Source organism: Mastigoproctus giganteus, chromosome 1, assembly GCF_048544385.1.
Source record: "Mastigoproctus giganteus isolate SK-2022 chromosome 1, ASM4854438v1, whole genome shotgun sequence".
Classification (NCBI taxonomy): domain Eukaryota; kingdom Metazoa; phylum Arthropoda; class Arachnida; order Uropygi; family Thelyphonidae; genus Mastigoproctus; species Mastigoproctus giganteus.
The window spans coordinates 172,693,162-172,714,951 of NC_143575.1; the positions used below are offsets into that span (position 1 = coordinate 172,693,162).

Below are 21,790 nucleotides of genomic sequence, written 5' to 3' on the forward strand. Positions count from 1 at the left end.
CCCGTAACAGGGGCAATCAAACAACACATGTGTCCAGGTTTCTGTCTCACCACACGAGCACCACGGGTCTGGCTCCAATCCTCTTGAATACAACTTATCACGAAATGATCCGTGGCCAGTCAAAACATAGCTTGTGGACATCGAAGGACAAAACCAGGACGACACTGTCTTCGATGTAGCGAAATCCACAAGTGGAATAAATTTCCTTGTGATCTCGCCAAAACTAGAAGAGCTCCAACGAGCCCTCCACATAGCAATCAGAGAGTTCCAAATTTTAACTTTCTCGTCCTTAGCATTAGCAGTCAAATCAACAGAGATACCCAAACATTGAGCCGAGATACCTTTTCTTAGAGCATACAACATGCCACGATATAGAATGTACAAATCTACAGGTATAGTCCCTGCAAGCACCTGCAGTGCAACCGTTGAAACAGTCCTAGGAGCATGCAGAAAAGCCAACAATATGGATCTCTGCAACGACATTAGCTGCCTACTGATTCTAACCTTGGTCACAGCCTCCATCCATACACCAGCGGCATATGCGACTATGGGCAAGAAAATAGCCTTGTAATATAATGCCATTGTTCTTTTATTAAGACCCCACTCCCTCCGAGAAATCCGTATGACAAATTAAGTAAAATTCTTCAGCTTATCTCTCAAATGTGAAACATGCTGGTGAAATCCAAATCGGTCATCCAAAATAATACCTAAATACTTGCTACTACTTACTAGAGGAACTTGGATTCCATTCAGCAAAACCCTAGGTGGACGCTTGTAGTCGAAATGGTTTTTGAATACCATCATCTTGGTTTTCTTAGATGAAATCTTAAGTTTATTTAAGTTTATTTTATTAAGTTTATGTGGGAGGGATTAATGGAGGTGCAGCTAAGTAAACTATCAAACAACTGTCTTCACTTCTTACACTACTTCCTTTTTCATAAGAGATACGAGTCTCAGCAGCTTTTGCCACGAGTAATTACTTATAATGCGTTTCATTATGTTAAACCAACCCACAACTCCATATAATATGCACGTGGTCTAATACAAAAACAAACACTTAATTCCCATGGTGCATTACACACGATCATGTCTCTCCTATCTTTTCTTTGATTTAATTGCGTATACAATTAAACCAAAGAAAAGGTAGGCGTGTATTTTGACCTAAGACTCAAGCATTGCTGATCACTGTTATTTATTATTAATATCAATTTGTTTACAAAGCAGGTTCATCTCGGAACAGTCTTTGGCTAGAAGTGTATAATAACAGAATAAGAGGTCCAGATGTGATAATTGAGTATAACTTTTAAAGATTAAAACTTACACATTCTTTAATTCTAAGAGTAGATATTGTTAATACTCGTGTTGTAAATTTTTTTTCCCACACATTTAGATTGCATTTGGCGTTAATTTTCCTCCGCTCTTCTTATTATAATCGAAATGATGTTTGTATGCCCATCCATTTTGCCCGAAATGAGCTTGCGGATGTACTGTGCGGTGCCAAGTGAGAGAAGGGCATGAGGTTGCATCAGACAAGTTGTTTCAATGGTGTGATTTGTAGATCCACGAATAACACTAATTTAGGGACTGTTGGTGAGTAACTTTGTTAAGCTATCGCAGGATCCAGTATTCCATACTTAAAATGAAGCGGTTAGTGAGATATGCGGGGGAGGTCTATATAACCGATTAGTATAAGACCTATTGGTGTTCGGCATCTTTGTTGAAAATGGACAGTCCTTTCTGAGTTATTAAATCCAGTATGCTCTTGCTTTATAATCCACAGAAGAACCACACTCAACGGCAACATCATCCCCAATAAGAGACTTTACTTTAAGAATGAATTTGTACACTATTAACCAAAGCTATGATACTGTTATTCTGTTTCTTTTTGGTGCAGATCATTTAAGTTGATGGTGTGCTTGAGAAGTACAAGAAGCTCTTGTTTTGTTTATGCCAAAGCGGCTAAGACTATGAGGCATCAGTGTATCTTGTGGGGGATTTGCCTATTTCGCTGGATGAAAATTTCGAAAAAAGCTCCGGGGGTGGACCGCAGAATACTTGCCCGAGAAACTAACTCAGCCAAACTGTGAAAAGCCCATAAAAATTCCTCCTCTTTTTATGGGATTTGAACCTTGTCTTTTTTCCACAGAGTGTTGAAGCATAGCGATGATGTTCATCGAGATCTGAGCGCTGCTAAATAGTGCACGATTTACAAGATACCATTAAGTGGGAACCATCATAACAAATAATAATGCATTTTTCTGCAGCGGTGTGTTTAAAGAAGATATAGGCCTAAACATTGAAGGCTACGTAATCAATATTGTCAAAGAATGGAATGGAAATAATACAATACTATATGAATAATTTAAGCTCAGTTTTGGAGACTGCATATGCACCCTTGCTCCGTCTTGGTTTGTGAAATTATTCGAGAGACTTGTTATCATTCTATAGCTGACATTCTCTTTCATAGACATAAAGCATGGCTATGTCGGATGTGACGTCAGGAAGATTTCCAGCTATTTTTCTTTACTGCGTCAGGAAGATTTCCAGCTATTTTTCTTTACTGTATATTCTGTTCGAAATAGTTTTCCGCCCGGCATTTTTCTGCGTTGCTTGTGTGTTTTTTTTTCCTCACAAACACTATTTTAGGCCTGTAGATGTAGATACGAAAAGCACGCTTTGTACATACCCGATTCAGAGTGGCTGACAGGGAAAATTAAATAATTACTCTTTAGGGAAAAATGCCGGATACTGCTAAAATTGCCGAGGATGTCTTTCTGAGCAAGCTGTCAAAGAATGATTCAAAATTCACCACGTTGAAACATCTTGTAATGAGATACAAGGAAATTACACTAAGATAGATTTAGGTTCTCGCTGCATTTCTTACTTTACGTTGTGGTTTCAATACCGTGCGTCTTCAATGGCAAAGTGACAGCAACTGTAAAATGAGGAAGTATTGATATCTTGCTGTTGCGACACTTTCATTAAAATGCAGTACTCTGTCTCGAAGACGTGTATGTGGGCACGTCTTCAAGATATATGTGGGTATGCACGTATGTGTGGGTGTGTTTTCGCGCACGCACATATTTGTTCAAAGCACTGAATAATTTATATCCGGTCTGTAACCATAGTGATGGTTTTTTTCCTTTAGTTTTTGTCATTTTGGGAAGGTTTTCCCCAGAGGGGAGAAATGTCATCTTCGTTTGACTTCACGGGTGAAGCCAGCAGATAAAAAAAAAAAAAAAAAAAAAAAAAACAAGCATCACAACAAATACCAGAACATATAAGCAAGATTTTGCGATAATCTATCTTCTAGCCAAGGTTGATTCATTGACTGGGAGCAACGCGAATCCTCCTGAGATCCGCCTTCATTTTCTTCACAACATCCTTTATGCGATCAAGACGAATAGAGAGAAGTATGGTGTGTCTTTTTCTTTGAGTTTTTTTCTTAGCTATCTCGAACGAAAAATATAGTAATCCATCCCCAACTTCGGATTTGGAATAACACAGTTTTATATTTTTTTTATTCCACGTATACAAGATTCGGTCCAGGCTAATTACTATTACCAGTTGAAGTTCGGTATGCTCTGATATGGATTTTGAGTTGATTTAAATGTTATTAAGATTTGATTTGATTTGGTGTTTATTGGCGCAAAAACAACTAAGGCTATACTGCGCCAGGAAATGATTAAAATAACACTAAAAATGAATTCTGGTAACCTTTAAAAAGGTTACCTCGTCAAATATATATATATATATATATATATATATATATATAAAAGCAGTATAAGTTTAAAAATAAATGATCCAATTTATATATGTGTGTATATATTAATAGCTTGTAAAAACTTAAACTGCTGACACGTGGTCGTTAGACTGCCATGTTTCTATTACAGGCTTTATTTGATATAATTTATTTGTTCTCTGTCTCTGCCATAGTTCTTGCCATTGGGAATATATCTTTTTGCCTATTATTTGCCTGTAGTCTGTATAGGGGACTGACAGGCAGCGATTATGAGTGGGTGTTGCTGATTTGGCTGCAGCGTCAGCCAAATCATTTCCCTTTATCCCAATGTGGCTAGGAATCCAGCAGAAGCGGATATCAAACTTGCATTCATGAAGAGAATGTCTCTTCTGCTGAACCCGACAAAAAACTGGATGAGAATTATATCTCGTAGATAATAAAGCCTGTAATACACTCAAAGAATCAGAATATATTATTGACCTTTGGAATTGACAAGTTCGAATGTGATCCAAGGCTAGCTCTTAGCATATAGCTCTGCAGTGTATATGCTGGATTCGGGAGGAATCTGCTGAGATATTATAGTGTCCGGAAAGACAGCAGCAGATCCTACGCACGATTCAGACTTCGAGCCGTCTGTGTAAACGGGCAGGAAGTCTGAGTGCTCAGCTTGGTGTGCAGAGTAGAGCTGCTAGTAGACAGATGATGAGGTCTCAGACTTTACCCATTTCTTAAGGGAAAAGTCGCACGGTGGGGGATGAGCATGCCAGGGTGGAGTAGTTTCTTTTGGTGTTTGTGCCACCTTGTCTACCATGATGTTAAACTCACTGATTAGCTCTTGGACACGAATACCAAAAGGTCGGTTGGCAGTCTGATGGGTATTGTACAAGTTTTCCCAACGTGGCTCAAAAACCGATGTCCACGTAGGATGGTCTGGCAGGGATTTCAACTTTAAAGCATAGTTTAAAGACAACTGCTTACGTCGAAGGGATAACGATGGTTCGTTTGCTTCGACGTATAAGCTCTGGACAGGAGATGTTCGAAAAGCTCCAGTAGCGATACGGATAGCCTGATGGTGGACAGGGTCTAACCATCGGAGGACACTACCTCTAGCTGAAGAGTATACCTGGGACCCGTAGTCTAATTTGGGTCGTACAAGTGCACGGTAAAGCCGTAGTAGGGTGCATCGATCTGCTCCCCAACGCGTTGAGGAGAGAGAGCGGAGGATATTGAGTCCCCTCGTGCAGTTTGTACGAAGTTGACGAATATGTTTGAGAAAAGTCAACTTTTTATCAAACACAAGTCCCAAGAATTTTGTGTCTGACACTACTGGAATAACATTTTGTCCGAGCCTTAATTCAGGTTCAGGATGAAGATTACGCTTGCGACAAAAGTGTACGCAAACGGTCTTCTCAGGCGAGAACCTGAAGCCATTACCAAGTGCCCAGGAATTAAGGCGATCAATGGCTTTTTTCTGCAGTTGTCTTTCAATAACCCTCATGTTGCATGACTGACAAAATATGCTAAAGTCATCAACATAGAGGGCACAGTTTACAGTTGGAGGAAGTTGTTCTGTGATGGAATTGACTTTGATGGCAAAAAGCGTGACACTTAATACTGATCCTTGTGGTACTCCCTCCTCTTGGCTGAAGGGACGAGAGAGTGAGGATCCCACACGAACTTGGAAAGATCGATTGGCTAAAAAGTTTTGAATAAAAAAGGGGAGATGCCCCCTAAGGCCAAGGCTATGCAGATCTTTTAAAATGCCAAATCTCCAAGTTGTGTCATACGCTTTCTCCATGTCAAAGAACACCGACACCAAGTGTTCGCGTTTTAGGAAAGCATCCCGGATGGATGCTTCCAATCTAATAAGATGGTCCAAAGTGGACCGGTTCCTTCGGAAGCTGCACTGGATGCTGGAGAGAAGGTCATTTGATTCTAAATACCATATTAAACGAGAATTGACCATTCTCTCCAGGATTTTGCACAGACAGCTAGTCAGAGCAATAGGACGATAATTGGTGGTAACTTTTGGATCCTTTCCTGGCTTAGGAAAGGCAAGAACGATTGCCTTTCGCCAGGAATCCGGAAACTGCCCCTCAGTAAAGATTCTGTTATACAGAAGGAGCAGACAATTCATAGATTTTGGTGAAAGATGTTTAATCATTTCATAATGGATGCCATCTGGCCCAACAGCACTTGCTTTGGAAAGAGCGAGGGCTCTTTTCAGTTCCTCTATAGTGAATGCCCCGTTGTAGGGATAGAGGCCCTTGGTCTTAAAATTAAGTGCTTGCCTTTCCAGTTTATGTTTAAGGACCAGGAACTCTGGGGAATACGAAGATGTTGCAGAGATCTTAGAGAATGTTTCCCCAAGAGCATTGGCTATTGCAGTTGGATCTGCAATGGCGCATCCATTATAATCTAGGATTGCAGAAGGGTGGGAGGTATATTTTCCCTTCATTTTCCGGATTTTATCCCAGACTACCTTAGAGTTGGTAGACTGGTTAATAGATGATGTAAAACGGATCCACGATTCCTTTTGACTCTGACGACGGATGTAGCGTGCTTTGGCTCGTGCACGTTTGAAGGCTATAAGGTTGTTCGTGGTAGGATATCGGCGAAATATCCCCCACGCTTTGTTTTGAGCCTTTTTTGCTGCTGTGCATTGTGAATTCCACCAAGGTTTGGGAAATGGTGGAAACCGGGCTGATGTTTTTGGGACAGCATTAGCAGCTGCTTGGACGGTGATTTCTGTGATGTACTTTACTGCATCATTGATCGGCTCTTGACTGACTGTGCTAAGATCAAAATTTGCCTGAGGTTGGAAGGCAGTCCAGTCAGCCTGATCAATTTTCCACCGTGGTAACCTGAAAGGAAGACGGTCTCCCACTGTGTAACAAGGTTATCACGGGGAAGTGATCGCTTCCGTATGGATTCTCCTCCACTTCCCAAGTAAGTGAAGGGAGTAGAGAAGGGGAGCAGATAGAGAGATCAATGGCAGAAGAAGTACGGGTAGGCATGTGGAAAAAGGTGTTTGTTCCAGTATTTAGAAGGGAAAGGTCATTGTCATTGAGCATACGCTCTATGACTCGTCCCCTTCCGTTGATGTTAGCACTACCCCACAGGGTGTTATGTCCATTAAAATCCCCGAGAAGTAAGAAAGGGGGAGGCAGCTGCGTTAGAAGATCATCAAGGTCTGCCTGGGAGATGTCAGTCCCAGGTGGCAAATAAATGGAGCACACAGTTATTAAAAATCCCACTGAAAGGCGAATTGCAACGGCCTCTATGCTGGTTGTAATTAGTAAGGGCTGCACAGGGGTCTGGTTACCCACAAGGATAGCCACTCCCCCATGTACAGAGCCATCCGCAATTCTATACTTTCGAAAAACTGTGATGTTGTGCATGGTGGGATCATCATTTGCCTTTAGATATGTCTCCTGCAAGCAGAAGCAAACTGGCTCGTGCTTTTGCAGGAGGGCCTTGATGTCATCTATATTTCGCCGGAGTCCACGACAATTCCATTGTAGGAATTTAGCCATTATTTTGGCTTGGTGGGTCCATCAGGCGGCTTCCGAGGTGCTGAGGGCTTACTTTTATCAGTCTTGGATTTATCTTTTTTGGGGAAGAATGGACGCTGTCCCGTGTCCATTTCATCCTCCGCAAAGAGTTCCAAGACTGACTCTTCGGGTACCTCCTTCTGCTCGACATCCATCTTTTCTTGGGAATTAGGGGGGACTTGCCCTTTCTTATTCTTTTCTTTCATAACTACCTTTGTAATTTGTGGAGCATTAGGAGGTACCGATATAGGAGTGGCAGCTGATTGGTCCTTTTGTGCAGGTTTTTGAGAACTTAATAGATACCGCGCGATGGGAGTGAAAGACTCCTTTGGAGGAATGGTCATGTCCGTCTGAGTTCCGACGGAACATCTCCCTGCTACCTTCTGGGCGTAGGTAGGTTTGTTGATATTCAGGGGTTTGACCGATTTCCTTGCCTCCTGGTATGATATGTTAAGCTCTGCCTTCAGCCGTTGAATCTCTTTTTCTTCTTTCCACCTCTGGCATGCTCGTGAGTAGGCCGGGTGTTCGCCTTCACAATTAATACAGGTGGGTTTTGCGGCTGAACATGCTGTTGTTTCGTGGTCCTTTGCACCGCATCGAGCGCATGCAAGGACTCCACGGCAGGCCATTTGAGAATGTCCATACTTCTGGCATTTAAAACACCGTAAAGGGTTCGGAACGTATGGACGCACTGAACAGTTGATGTATCCAGCTTTGATCTCGTCAGGAGGTTTAGGAGAGTTAAAAGTCAGGATAACGCTCCTGGTTTTAACTATTTTTCCACCCCTTCGCGCAGTGATTCTCTTGACGGCAATGACTCCCTGTGGTTTTAATTCGGAGCAGATTTCCTCCTCGGTGACGTCGAGAAGGTCCCACTCCGAAATGACACCTCTCGATGAATTGAGTGTTCTGTGTGGTGTCACTGTTACAGGGATTCCTCCGATTGATGTTACTCGGAGTAGATGTTCGGATTGCCTGTCATTTTTTTGTTTCAATTAAGAGGTCTCCGGAACGGAGCCTCTTAACTGATTTGGGAGAACCTACTAACCCATCTAACCCTTTTTGAATAAAAAAGGGCGACATTTTACCAATCGGTTTTTCACTGATGGAATGAATAATTAAGAATCTTGGGACAGGCCCTGATGATGATGTTTCAGTTCGCTGCCTCTTTGTTGCAATAATATCTGCCTCTCCGTCTATGTTTTCAGATAGGGACCGGGTTGGGGCCCCTGAAGAAGTAAGTTTATCAGGATTCATAGAGTTTTTTTATATTGTTCAGTGCCCGGGCTCCCCACCCACCACGGAGCCCAAAGGGAAGCCCACTACCCGGCATGCAATAAATGCGCTCGGGAGTGGGACGCCAGGGCTACCCAGACACTATACCCGCACCGCCGCCAGCCTGAATCCTGTCCCTCGGACCATGAGGGTAGGGGCGTGGCATTGACACGGTTGACCCTCGCAGGCGAGCCTACTAGCCGATTGATCCTAGCCGGGCCTTCCAGGACCACCCGTCTTGTTGAAGCTGGGCCCCTCAACCACCAGGATCCCCCTTTCCGAATTTCCACGGGTCGCAGCGCACGGCAAACACGCCGGATTCCATTGATGTAAGCCTGGAACCTGGGCTGTGGGCGTTGGATCCCAGTGATGCTAGTCTGGAAGTCCAGCAGCGTCACTGGGAGGTCCCCTCACCACGTACAGGTGCCCACGTCGAGGGGAAATGTTATTAAGAGCATAGCACGTAACTTTAAAATAATTCCTCAGCATACCGTAGATATCACAATTCGAAATCTCTTATTAAGGTGGGATAGCTGATAGCCTGCCCTTCTGTAGAAAAGTGGAAATTGATCCTCAGTTGGTTTCTGAAAAATAGTGTAAAAGTGCAGTAATACGAAAATGTCGATGCAGTTCCCGTACGTACTGCAAGCACATTTCATTGATTGTACAGTACAGCAATTTTCGTACAGTAGTAATTTTCGACCTTACAAACATTAAATTGTCATTAGCGAATGGGAGGAGATATCTATTTTGAATACATTAAATTTTTATTTTTTCTGACGTAAGAAAGTACATCACCCTTTCTTTATTCTTTAAATAAACTAATTACACCTTGACGGAGGCAAAGCCTCAGGACTGAAACAATACAACAAAAACACCGGTAATTTCTTCACCTTTGATCCCGGATCGCACATTAAAAGGAACTTTTTTTTTTTTTTTTTTTTTTAGAAGTTAAATTTTTGGCGATTTTGTATTATGCATGATGGTGTTTTAAAATTGCGGATTTAAGCATAAACAGACTCTTGTAGTTTTAGAATTTAGAACCCCCCCCTCTCCACCGATTAGCAAGGGTTAGAGTACACTTATTTTAATTTCAGCAAATTAAAATTACTTATCACTGTGAAACCTACAGGTAATAACAAAAATAAGGTGCAGGTAGAAAATGCAATGACTACTGAAGGTATGAAATAATTAAGTTAAGAAACTGCCACAGGAATCACTGAAATAAAATATTTACTCCAAGACTACACATCGTGTAAGAGTAAACCATATCGTCTAAGAGTACGTGCCTTTAACAAATTCGCATATGGATTTTCTACCTTTATAATCCTCGCAGGCTTAACTATTCGGCACTATATCCAGCCCTGATCTCGAAGATCTTTTCATAAATTCTTTCTTAAATTAGTAAGAGAATTGGTAAGTTAATCACAACTCAAAGACGTTAGGTGCTGAGCCTTTGCTTTCGTTTAAATCTACAGACCTGCGCATTTATTGGGAATTTAATTTTTGGTTTGAATTTAATTGAATTTAAATGTGGGAACTGTCTTTATTTCTGATTTCCTAGAATTTTTTCAACATTTCTGGGCCCTAGGGTTAAAGATTTTGAAAAAGGTTGAATTTGTGATTAAAGAAAATTCTTGAGCAGCTGATGATTGTTCTAAAATTGGAAAATTAACAAAATCCGAACGTTAATGATTTGGTTATGAACTTATTAGGAGAAAGGATAGCGTAACGTGATGGTGCATCATTACGATAACTTTCATGGTTGTTGCATTTTTAATTAGAATGGCTGGGGCCCAAAAAGGTATAAAAATATAATTAAATAGACTTACACATTTTAAATGAATTTACTTGGAAAATACATGCGGATGTCTCAGTGTTAATAATGTTAGCGCCTGACATTTTGTTCCTTAGATATAGAGTAAGAGTGGGTATCGGGTAAGAGAGTGCGCACCCATCAATTTACAAATGAGAAAATACATACTGTTTGGACTAAACTATAGCTTAAAATATCTCTAGCGAGAAAATTTATGCCTCAGTGCATGTCGTTTTCCAGTTGAAAAATTCTTTTCCTTTAAAATATTTACGAAAATATTTTAAAATATAAAAACTTTTAAAATATAAAAAAAGATGATTTTCAAAACGTATTATATCTCTTAAACAAAATAAGTGATGTACACCATACTTAAGGTTCGTATAAGCCACTGTTTTTCAGGATTTGACATTAACTAAGCACGGCCTACGTTTAAATAACAACATCAAATCAGTTTTTTTTCTTTTTCTCATTATTCGAGATATTCCGACAAATAATACTATCAAAAATATAAAATTACAAAATGCATATTTTAAATATCCATGTGGAATGGAATTCCTTCTTAACTCAAACTCATTAAAATTCCACGTACCGTACTCTTAAATTTCCACTTCAATGTTTCTGTTACTGTTACCTTTCCCCAACTGAATTAGCACAATATTATTAATAAATCTCTCTTCCTCAAAAAACTTTAAAATAATGGCCGGTTGCGTGAGTACGCGCTGTGCGTGATAATTGTCGTGCAGCTAGCGAATAAAATGCTTTTGCAGCACGCACTTGGTGTATTTGAATTCTAAAGATTCATGCAAGTATTATTTTTTCCCTCATCTGAAAATCGCTGTAATTTGATTAAATATTTAAAGAAAAAGAACCCACTCAACGTTTTCCCGGAAATATTACACCCCATTAAGCAAAATGTGCAATGCAGATTATAGGTTATGATTCTTTGATAAACATACAGCAAAAGACAGTGAGAATGAGATATACATTCGAATACTTAAGTAGATATTAATATTCAACGCGCATTTTGTTTAAGAATCAGCAGGGATGAAAAATTAGGGAGGCGGAAAATTATTTTCTTCTCCAAAACTTTCTCTTCTAGATAATGTAACCAAATTAAGGAATGCCTTTAATACTTTTACAAATGGCACGATGTACTGTTTGTTAATTTTATTCGAGAAGGTTCTTAGTAATTCCAATTTCCCCAAGGACTGCATCAGCATAAAACTCATTAACATTGATACTAAAATCGGAAAAGTTTCACTTGGAAAATAGTGATCTTGTGAACAGCTATAGCATTTTCTTTGAACTTTTCGATCTTTGGAGAAAAACCATACAGGATGTTTATATTCGATTTCTCCATTATGGTTTACTAATTTTTGTACTCTTTAGTTGTTACAAGTGTTAACTGAGCAATATGCTACCTCAATTTGAAAGAAAGACTGCTCAAATGTTTCATTTTTAAGAGACGGGGAGGGCTACAATTTTCGTCGTTTATGGAGCTATAATTCTAATTTCAGAGAAATTGGTTCTCTTGTTTTTAAGGCCGGTGGGCATTCTTTAAATGTCTTAAGAGTCAATGTAATTGCATTTTTATGGCCACTTGAAAGAGCAAGGAAAAATGACGTTAAAATTACTTGGAACAAACATTTCAGACCCTAAAGACAGCTCCACGCCTCTTGGAAAAGAGCTAGAGCGATTTGAACAATGCCTGTGGCTGATTTTGTACCTCAGACAATTCAGTTCAATAACCCAAAGGTTTGGGAAAATATTCCAGAAAGATTTGGATTAGAATATCAAAAAGAGATATAGGGCAAGGACCTGTGGTGGGGTGGATTAGCACAATGTTACTTATATAAGAAATAGTTTGGAAAAAAATTTCTTTTGCCCATAAAATTCTAAGCAATAACGTTTGTGGATTCCACATATGAATCCTGTCATTAAATCCAGTAAAGCAAAGTGGGGAACAATGTGTACAGGGAAAGGCTGAGGGGACGGAGAGTATAAGCCATAATTAACCAGGAATAGTTAATTATATGGAAGCGCATGTTAGCTGAAATGATCCTTTACAGAAATCTCACAGAAATACTTGTCATTCAAATCTTGTCAAACTCCAAATACTTGTCAAATTCTTTCTTTCCTCTACCCTTCCAGACAATTTATTCCATAGTAATTCGTTCATACAAAGGGCATTCGCCAGGAAAGAGAAAGTTTTATGACTGCTAATGTACTAACCGTGAAAATCGACAAAGCATAGCGTTAGGATGACTGGAATACAGCTAGGTTACCTAGGGGGGGGTTAAGTCCTACTGCCCTAATTCGTTACTGTGACTTTGTGGCACGTCCTTGTCAGACGTCAATTTCTACTGGCAACACAGGGTCTCGACCTTGTCCATTACTCGGGAAACTTTCTCGTCTATAACCAACAGGTGATCATTTGTCGCACTGTTTTGTCCCATCATCAAAGAAAAAAGTCCCCAGTCAATCACCCCAATAAACATTGCATGTCGAAAGATCTGAAAGCATCTTTTGACCCTGAAGAAAAGATGTCATGCTACGTTGAATCAATTAGCTTGTCACAACCGAAGCGAACTTGAAGCCGTGGTTTCTGACACACGTGACAGTAAATGGTTGCTTTCTAAGCCTCAGTATGGAAGCTTAACCTCCATGCTGAGATAAAATGCATGTAAAATTAACCAGCAGTAGTTTCAAATATTCGTGATTAATACTGTCAGCTGTATTATCACTACATTAATACTGCAAGGACGCAACCTTAACATGCTATACTGTTATACATCATGCAGGCTGATTTGGTTATTCGAGATAAGCAAGGCCGGTTTGGAGGCGCTAATACATAATTTCTGTTTGCACTCTAGACTGATCTGCTTGTAAGTGCGAGGCAAATGCCATACCTCCTACTGCGATCAGCTAAGTGCAGCTCCGACTGGGGGAAAATAAAAAAAGAAGCTTTAACAGAAAACTCCTCTCGAAAAGTGGGGTTTTCTGTAAAAGCTGCTTTTTTTTTTTTTTTTTTATATATATGGATCCTTTGAAATCCTGACAAACTTCCAAAATAGTAGCAGAAAAAATTCGTGTACTTAATTCGAACCCCCCCCACCCCACCCCAAAGAACTTTGTGGATAGATGAGGACCACTAGCACAAAAGCTCCGGACAAAGGAGGGCAACATCACAATCCAGCATATACACAATCGGTTCTAACCTCCTCCCTGAGCGATCAGGTCTCTGAAGGGCAAAGAACGCCTAAGAAGAGACCAAGATTGCAGACCTGAGTAATCTCACTTATGCAAAACAATGGCATCTTTTGGCATTTTGGTCCCAAAATCTCTCAAATAACTCGAGTATGACCTTGGTAGCAATGATTCGTACACTTCATGGCTGTTAAGCTTTGACTGTCATCAGTATCTAGCATCTGAAAAGGAATCATTAACCTATCTTCACTTCATATGCCACTGATGTAATAAGCCGTTATTACTCGCAGTATAATTATATGACCAGTGCCTTGATAACAATGCTTATAATGAGAGAGTTCATACCAAAAATAAGCCAAAATCGGGAGACACAGATTACAAATACTTGGGAAATTTTCATCACTATGTGTTTATTATAAATACTCTTCTTGTCTGTATTATATTGGATCCTAATATGTAATAATGGAAATATTATTCAAATCTCCTCTTCAGAGATGTGTAACTGTTTCCAGAAGAAACTAAATCAAGACTACTGTTAATACTGCATTTGCGATTACTGAGAGACAATAAAAGAACTTCAATTTTGAAAAACTTTAAAACAAATTCGAAATATTTGTCAATTTATGAAAGAAACTCCTTGGACCACTTATAAATGGGTTTTACTCGTCCACTAAATCGTAGAAGCCAACATTCCAGTTGCTAAACTGGCCCATCAGAGAAACAAACTCTGGTATTTACTGTGTCTTTAAATCCATGCATTTCGAAATGAAACGTTGCGAAAACAATTCAACGCACTTAGTTCCTCTAACATTCACTAAAAACCTTGCCACCGCATGAAGGAAGTTTGCACTTACCATGTAGTCATTACCGACTAAGTCACGAAGTCCGGCCTTGACATCAACTGATGTAATCCGAGATCGCTTTGAATAGAACTCCTCTTATGAATACAACTTATTGCATATATTTTATTTATTCATTCAGTCAGTCAGTTCAGACTCTTATCTTACCCCCCGGGGATGAATGTACCTGCACCACCAAGTTGTCTTGAGTAATAACTTTCTGCGAGCATGTTTTTGCATAGAAGAAATCTAGCTGGCTTGTTTAACACAACGTTACCCACAACTTCTGGTACAGTAAACCTCTAGTGAACGACCTGTCAGGCTTGCTTTGCTTATCGGACTACCACACTTGGCTCATGAATCCTAAAGCGCCACCTTGGTGGACACCCAATAATTTTGTAGATTTTTTTTTTTTAAGTATTCATCAAGGGGGACTTTTTTTTTTTTTTTTAGTTTTTCTTTGGAGTGATGCTCGCAGTGTTCGATCGAGAAATATTTACTGGTTAAAAAAAAAGAAAAAAAAAAACAAAAAAAAACAGTTATTTGTTTTTCAGGTGACCCTTTTATATCCCTGAGGATTTCCTTTTATATCCCTGTGCAATTGATATAAATATCACAAATCAGTATTTAGTTTTAAAGTTCAATTTACATATGACTGCTAACAGCCAGTCAGTTAACAGAAATATGTAAATTGGTTTAATTTTTCACTGCAGAGTTTTATATGCTGAGTGATTGCAAAATACGAGTTCTAAAGGAATTAGACCAGATTACATATTTGGAATTATGTACAGAAGCCACTTAAGTAATGATCGAGAATTATATTTGTTTTTCATCTGAATGTCGGCTTCTCTGATTGTCTTGGTAAAAGGCGAATGTTTGCTTTGGGGAGAGGGGAGGAGGGAACAAATCCAACCATCTCCACTTAAGCCGATTTACTCGGTGCTGAGTAATAAACCTTAGGTTCCTGCAATCGAAGTGAAGGTAACGCAAATGAGAAAAGTCATGTGTAATCCCTTGCTTGCGACTTTAGGTCTGTAGACCCACGGCATAAGAGGGACAATAACTACGACCAAAAATCTGCTACTAATTCCTTTTCGCCATTCTTAATTGTAATTTTCAAACCCCCAAAATGTCCAGGTTCATTAAATTAACTAAATGCCATTAAAATTCCATTAATTTATTTTAAAATAAAGAATAATGGAAGCTAAATACAATCTGTGAATCTTACCTGGTAAACAGATCTTCTGAGCGTAGATCGTAAATACTGGGAACTGAGAGGCAGTTAGAGCGCTTGGCCGCTGGGTGGCGCTGGAAGTGAAAAGCACACAAAGTCCAGTCTCAAAATTAACAGATTCACAGGTATCATTGTCCCGACAATATGAAAGACAGTCCGTCAGGTGCAGAGTACCTGGTAATAAATCGATTGTATCACCTGGCGCAGTATATACATATCCGGTGACCAGTTCAAAAGTCATATACCCGTCGTGGCACTCTGAAAAGTAAATAAAAAAATGCAAACGTTAACTAATTTGAAATGTTTTTATTAGTAAAAATATTAAATTCATATCTGAAAGCAGCGAAGGCACCCCTTCACAGGGGTGCCGACTAATTTTATGGCTCTTAGTGTATGCACTGTTCTTTCGAGCTATTTTGCTCGTTTGTTCATTTATGACTTTAAAGTATTTTTAAGTTACACTGTTTCCGAGGCTATTGCAATGTTTTCTTTCAGTGTGAGTTTGGTTTGGAACAACAGCGAGGCAATTGTGTTACAAGAAATGCAACAAATTATGGTAGCAGTTGTAGGACCGGATATGTATCAGTGGTAAAGTGATTTGGTGCATGACTGAGACGTTTAAAAAACAAGAATCTCTGGGATTTGCGGTTGAAATGACAACGAAATTGACCATTGTCTTCTGCTCCAAAAAACAAGCAAAATTTTAGGAGTATTGTTAACCAGATTGGCCACACACACAGGGACGAAAGGAGATGAAACTGGTCTTGGCTGTATGATTGATGTGACGGAAATTTTAAAATCGATATAGGTCGCCGCTTCCAGACTAACAAAAAACGAATTAAGAATACTAAAAGGGAATGCAGTATTCCAGGTCATTGAATCAGTGGGTAAGTGGCATTAAAGGAATAATATTAACTGAAAACGACTTGAAGGATTTCTATCAAAAGAAAGAAGATGAAGAGGAAAAAAAAGAAAGAGGGAAATCACACAGAGGGATCGTAAGCGTGAATCGACCTGGAATGAAAGTACAAAGCTTGTAAATGAAGTTTTCCCCAGCTTTACAAAATTAAAAAAAGTCTTCGGTCTATAATGATTTATTGTACAATAAGTTGACAGAATATTAATTGCCGCTTTGAAGGTTAACCTATCTCATACTAATTAATGAATATTAACGTTGACAATGCAGTAATGCAACTTGTCACATCATAACAGAAGATTAATACTGTGGGCTGCATCTCAGATAAAATCGACAAATTTCTAAATTATAAATCAACGTGGGTTGCAGATTGGAAAAATAATTTTCTTGGCACAGATAATAATTAAAATGTTTCATTTTAACAATTTTCACAGATATTAGAATGTACGCGACATCTTTTTTTTTTTTTTTTCCCTCCCTTTCTTCTCCCCTTGATGCGCAGTTCTCAATTCCGAATGCACCTTTAAGTTTACCAAGTTATTTTATGACTAGTTAACTGATCTACTGACAAAATCACAGTCAACACTGGATCCAGGTCGCCATCTCCACCTGGACTCCTTTATCAACTGTGAATTTTTTCCCTGACAGATCCTTCAACAGTGTAATGGGTCATAGTCACCGGAAAAGATTTGGTCTGGTTGATGGACAAGCCGAAATCTTCCACCCAGTGTCGCTTGAACAACAGTCAAGTTGATGGTTATCATGGACAGAAAAATCATATTTTCGCACCAATTCTGGTGTCTTTCGATAAACAGCTTCCTTTAATTTTTCTAGCGTGGGACAATTACCGGTGACATTGAGGTATTGTACCTTAGTGCTTGTTCATGTTTCCACCATCAGTGCCATGTCTGTTATTCTATTACAGTGGGAGGATATGACGCTCTACTGTTCCTATTCTTTGGAATTTTTTGGCTTATCAATTGCTCCGGCCATTGTGCATCATTTGTCATGATACTTCAGTTCATGCAGTTTTGTTGTGTACTATATTACGTCTATTGAAATGTGTGTTCACTGGCCGATCTTAATGTTGTGCGGGATGAAAAATTCGGAATAACGCTCTGGGGGAAACCCTTTTTCCTCTGTCTGGGATTGATCAGTTACAGCCTCAATTGAAGAAACCCTTAAGAATTTCTTCGACGTCATTTGAACTCAGACTTTAAAGTGAGTGACAACGGAGCTTCAGCAGAATGCAGTTTTAACACTCAATCTGTTCGCGCTGCGGCCACCTGTGATCTTGGATTTTGCAACACTCTGGATCAGAGGTGAGTAATGATGGTACTCCACCTGGTAAGAGACGGGACGTCTCTCGGAAGAATGACAGATTTCAGTCCTCATTGAATACTGTCAGCCAGGAGTTCAGGGAGGCTACAAGAACTGATATTTGTGCTAGTCCGATACACAAGGAGCTGCAAAGCATCGGATTTTACGAAGATGCTGCAGCATACAAACCACACATAACAGCACGCAATGCACAGCGTTGACTTTCCTGGTGCCCAGCTTATCGTAAATGGTCTTGAAATTTTGGAAAGCTGTGTAACGGAGTGATGAATCACAGTACACCGTTTTCTAATCTGCTGCTAACGTTTCGATCTGACGGAAGCTAAGAGAAGGTCATTTACTAGAGCGTGTCGTCTCAACCGAGAATTTTGAAGGAGGCGCTGTCGCCATCTGAGTTTATGCCATTGGTCTCGTTTCTAGAAGACAATGCCATGCGCTACATTGATATTCTGGACGATTCCGGTCTTCCTACGCTCTGGAAACAGCATGGGGACAGATTTCCCTCCATGGTTTGGAAGACGTGGATGGGTGAGGGCTTAATTGGTCTGCTAAAGCTCCGACCTTAATCCAACTGAATATCTGTAGATAAACTAGAACGTCGGCTTCGGATTCGGCCAACACTCCCTCGATAAGAGCTGAATCAAGTGTTGTGCTGAAGGAGGAATGAACCAAAACACCACCTTCCTGTTATGAAAAATTCGTTCGGAGTCAACTAACGATGATACACTGTGTTGTTAAGGCCAGTGGGCCACAGATTATTAAATATTGCTTAAATAAGAGGCGTTTGAAACATGCAGGTGTCTGGTTACTTTTGGCAATATAGTGTATGTATAATTGAATACAGGAATTCAACACAAATTGATGTAGTGTCAAAATATCATGCTGGTTATTGCGAGCATGGAAATATCCCCTTCTTGGCACATGCTTAATTATCCTTAAAACCGTTCCTTTGAAAAAATCAAAAACATCAAATGATAATGTACAGCTACAAGTTTAAAATAAATCTAGTTTGGTTTTTTTTATATACATTAATAATGCGCTAAAGTAAGATATTATATTGGTCTTCCGTCTTGTGGTACTCACATAAAGTCGAACTTCTGTGTGTATCATTCTCTCCTATTTTTATTTTTTCCAAAGAATTAACCTCTGCTTTCTTCTGCATATATTAGTGCTGCTAGGCCGAACTTCGTTAAGCTTCACACACGTGTTAATGGCTTCAACACCTTTCATGTAACTCAAGGCCATTCAGCAATTCATTTTTATTTTCCTGTTTTTGTGGTCCTCACTTTATATTTGGAGTTTAAGACTTCCTACGAACAAGAAGTTGCAGACTGGTTTTTATGGAACTTCTGAAAGTTTCAAATTGTAATTTTTTCTTTATAGGAAAGAAGGCATTCTAACGCAAATCAATGGTTACACTTTTTCTCCTTTTTTCGTAAGGAATCGATGGTGACTCATTAAGAGAAACTTTTAAAATGGGGTAAAAAAAAAAGAAACACTAAACTTGATGGGTTGGTTATATACGCCATTTTAATAGGCACGCAGATGAAGAAGTTACTTTCGTTTTGAGTTCGTTAATTGATTTTTCCTCTTGGAAACACTTCTACTTTCTTATCTGTCTTCTTACTTTGACTGAAATTTTTGGGGCCATATTGGTTCTGTTTTATAACCTAAATCTTTGTTATAAATTGTTAATAATTTGTTATTGAACTGTTTTATAACCTAAAGTACTCTCCTATGACACGATTTTTCTATGAAATGGGTAAAATTTTGAGTTAGGATCAACATTTATTCACCATGCCACATCAGTGAATGGCATACCACAGTAGATCACGCTGTTTGTTGACAGTTTTTACTGAGTACTCCATCCGCATAGGGATACTTTTAATCTTTTCTATTTGTTTAGTGAATCAGGGAAGTAATTCATAATAATCCGAAGCAGCAAACCCTATTTGTAATCCTCTGGCCATGGGGCAGTAAAGGGCTTTGCATTACCATTAATTTTACTTAAGTGTAAAATTGAATGGTTTTTGCAATAAAGATACTCTCTTTTCCTCCCTCCTTCCCTTTTTTAAGAACAGATATCAGCAAAAATCTTGGGTAACAACCATGTGGATGCTTCTGCGACGAAGTGTGTAAAACAAAGACCGGCAAAATACTGTTCACAAAGCAAATTAGCCCGGCCCTCTGCGAAGCACAGTTATTAACATCTAGATTTCAATTTCCAAACTGGTTCTTCGATTAGAAAGCTAGCGATTGTTGGCGTTTCCTACAAAAACATAGCTTAGTTTTTGTCTATACTTAATGGGTTTTATTGGGGGATGTTCCAGCTCGTACTTTTTTAAAACATGGATCAAGTTTGTTTGTTTTTTTTCTAAGTATTAGTTGACCATTTGGATGACCATAAAAAGGCGATTTTTTTTTTCTGTGAAATTGTGCAGATCCCGTTAATAAGGCTTGATATTTTTAGTTTCTGTCTGAAACCATATATTTATTTAAGACTAGACTAGTTATTTGCGTTGCAATTTAATTTTGAGGTATATCTTAATACTTTCAGCTGTAATTGATATTGGAGACACTTGTTACCAACCTCCTAGATTAATGATGTACTCCAAAACAGCTAGTAGTTAGTTATACGTGTTGTTTTGTATGTGTCTTTCATGTCCTAAATGAGGAAATATTCGGTATTGTCTTACTTTTATTTCATCAGAAAAACTCTCCTCTCAGTTATATCGGAGTGCATATTCTTCTATTTTTTGGTGTTCAAATAATCTGGTATTATGACTGTTATTCTTACATGCAGATGAAACAAATTATCCTCGGCTCTTTTTTTTTCCTCAGAAGAAAAGGAACTTATTCAAGTGAGCTACCATTTGTCGAATTGGTCACCAAAAAATAAACGATTACTTAATGAATAATCGATAATTTTTTTTTTTTTATAAATATGCTGTAAGGAACCAATTTTTCCACCCTATCTAGTCATAATGATCAAGGAATTTTTTTTTTTAGTCATGAAACTGAAGGATTCATTCGTAGATTCCCCGTTTGCTGAATAATCCTGCTCTGTTTCATTAATTATGTATTCATCATAGTTCTAACAATCTTAATTCCCATCGCCTCTCTGGGTAGTGATTGGGCCCTTGAGCGTGCATACTCCAGAAAGTAATCGAAAAGTTGCTCGTATTTTTTTAATATTGTATCATGCATTACTTTTCCACAGGAAACTATTTTTATCTATAAAGATTTTGCTCAGCAACCACTGTATAAAGGTTGGTGCCAATAATTCAAGACATTAATGCAGTAGAGCCTGGATAATTCGAATCTGAAGGAGCATTAAAATAATTTCGAATTATCCAAACTTTTAACTAACAAATTCTGATTTTTTTATAGAATGGAAGTTTCAAGGGGCAAAAATAAATAAATAAATAATAACAATAATTCGAAATAATCAATATTTCGAATTCAGCAATTTCGAATTATCCAAACTCTACTGTAGTTTTAAAACAAAGGAATTTGTCTCATAAGGAAGTATTCCCATTTCATTCCCCCATACAGCTTAAAATTAATGTCCAGCCTTGATGTAGATCAAATGGTTCCAACATAAAATTAAGTACAGGTCCTCTGCATAGTTCTCTGTAAGAGAAAAGGGTACCTAAGCCAGACAAATGGGGCCGGGAATTGTAAACGACACGTTCCTTTTTTTTTTTTTTTTTTTTTTAGTTTCTCGTCAACTAGTGAAGAAAGTTTTTCGCAGTGTTTCCCCTTCACCGTTTTTCGCTCAAGAAATCACTTGACCTTAGTGGGCATCCTGACGTGTCTAAGCGGCTCTTGTTTCCTTTAGACCACTCTAGCGATTCTCTCGATCGTTA

At 38.9% G+C, this 21,790-nt stretch overlaps 1 protein-coding gene across 1 annotated transcript in view; it reads right to left on the minus strand.

Annotated features, from left to right (window-relative positions):
* Positions 1-21,790, minus strand: part of LOC150091266 (uncharacterized) — a 156,671-nt gene that overhangs the window by 65,653 nt on the left and 69,228 nt on the right. The window contains exon 2 of the mRNA XM_090383017.1: positions 15,662-15,925. Within this exon, the coding sequence (XP_090239143.1) occupies positions 15,662-15,925 (264 nt within the window). The remainder of the gene's footprint in view (positions 1-15,661; positions 15,926-21,790) is intronic.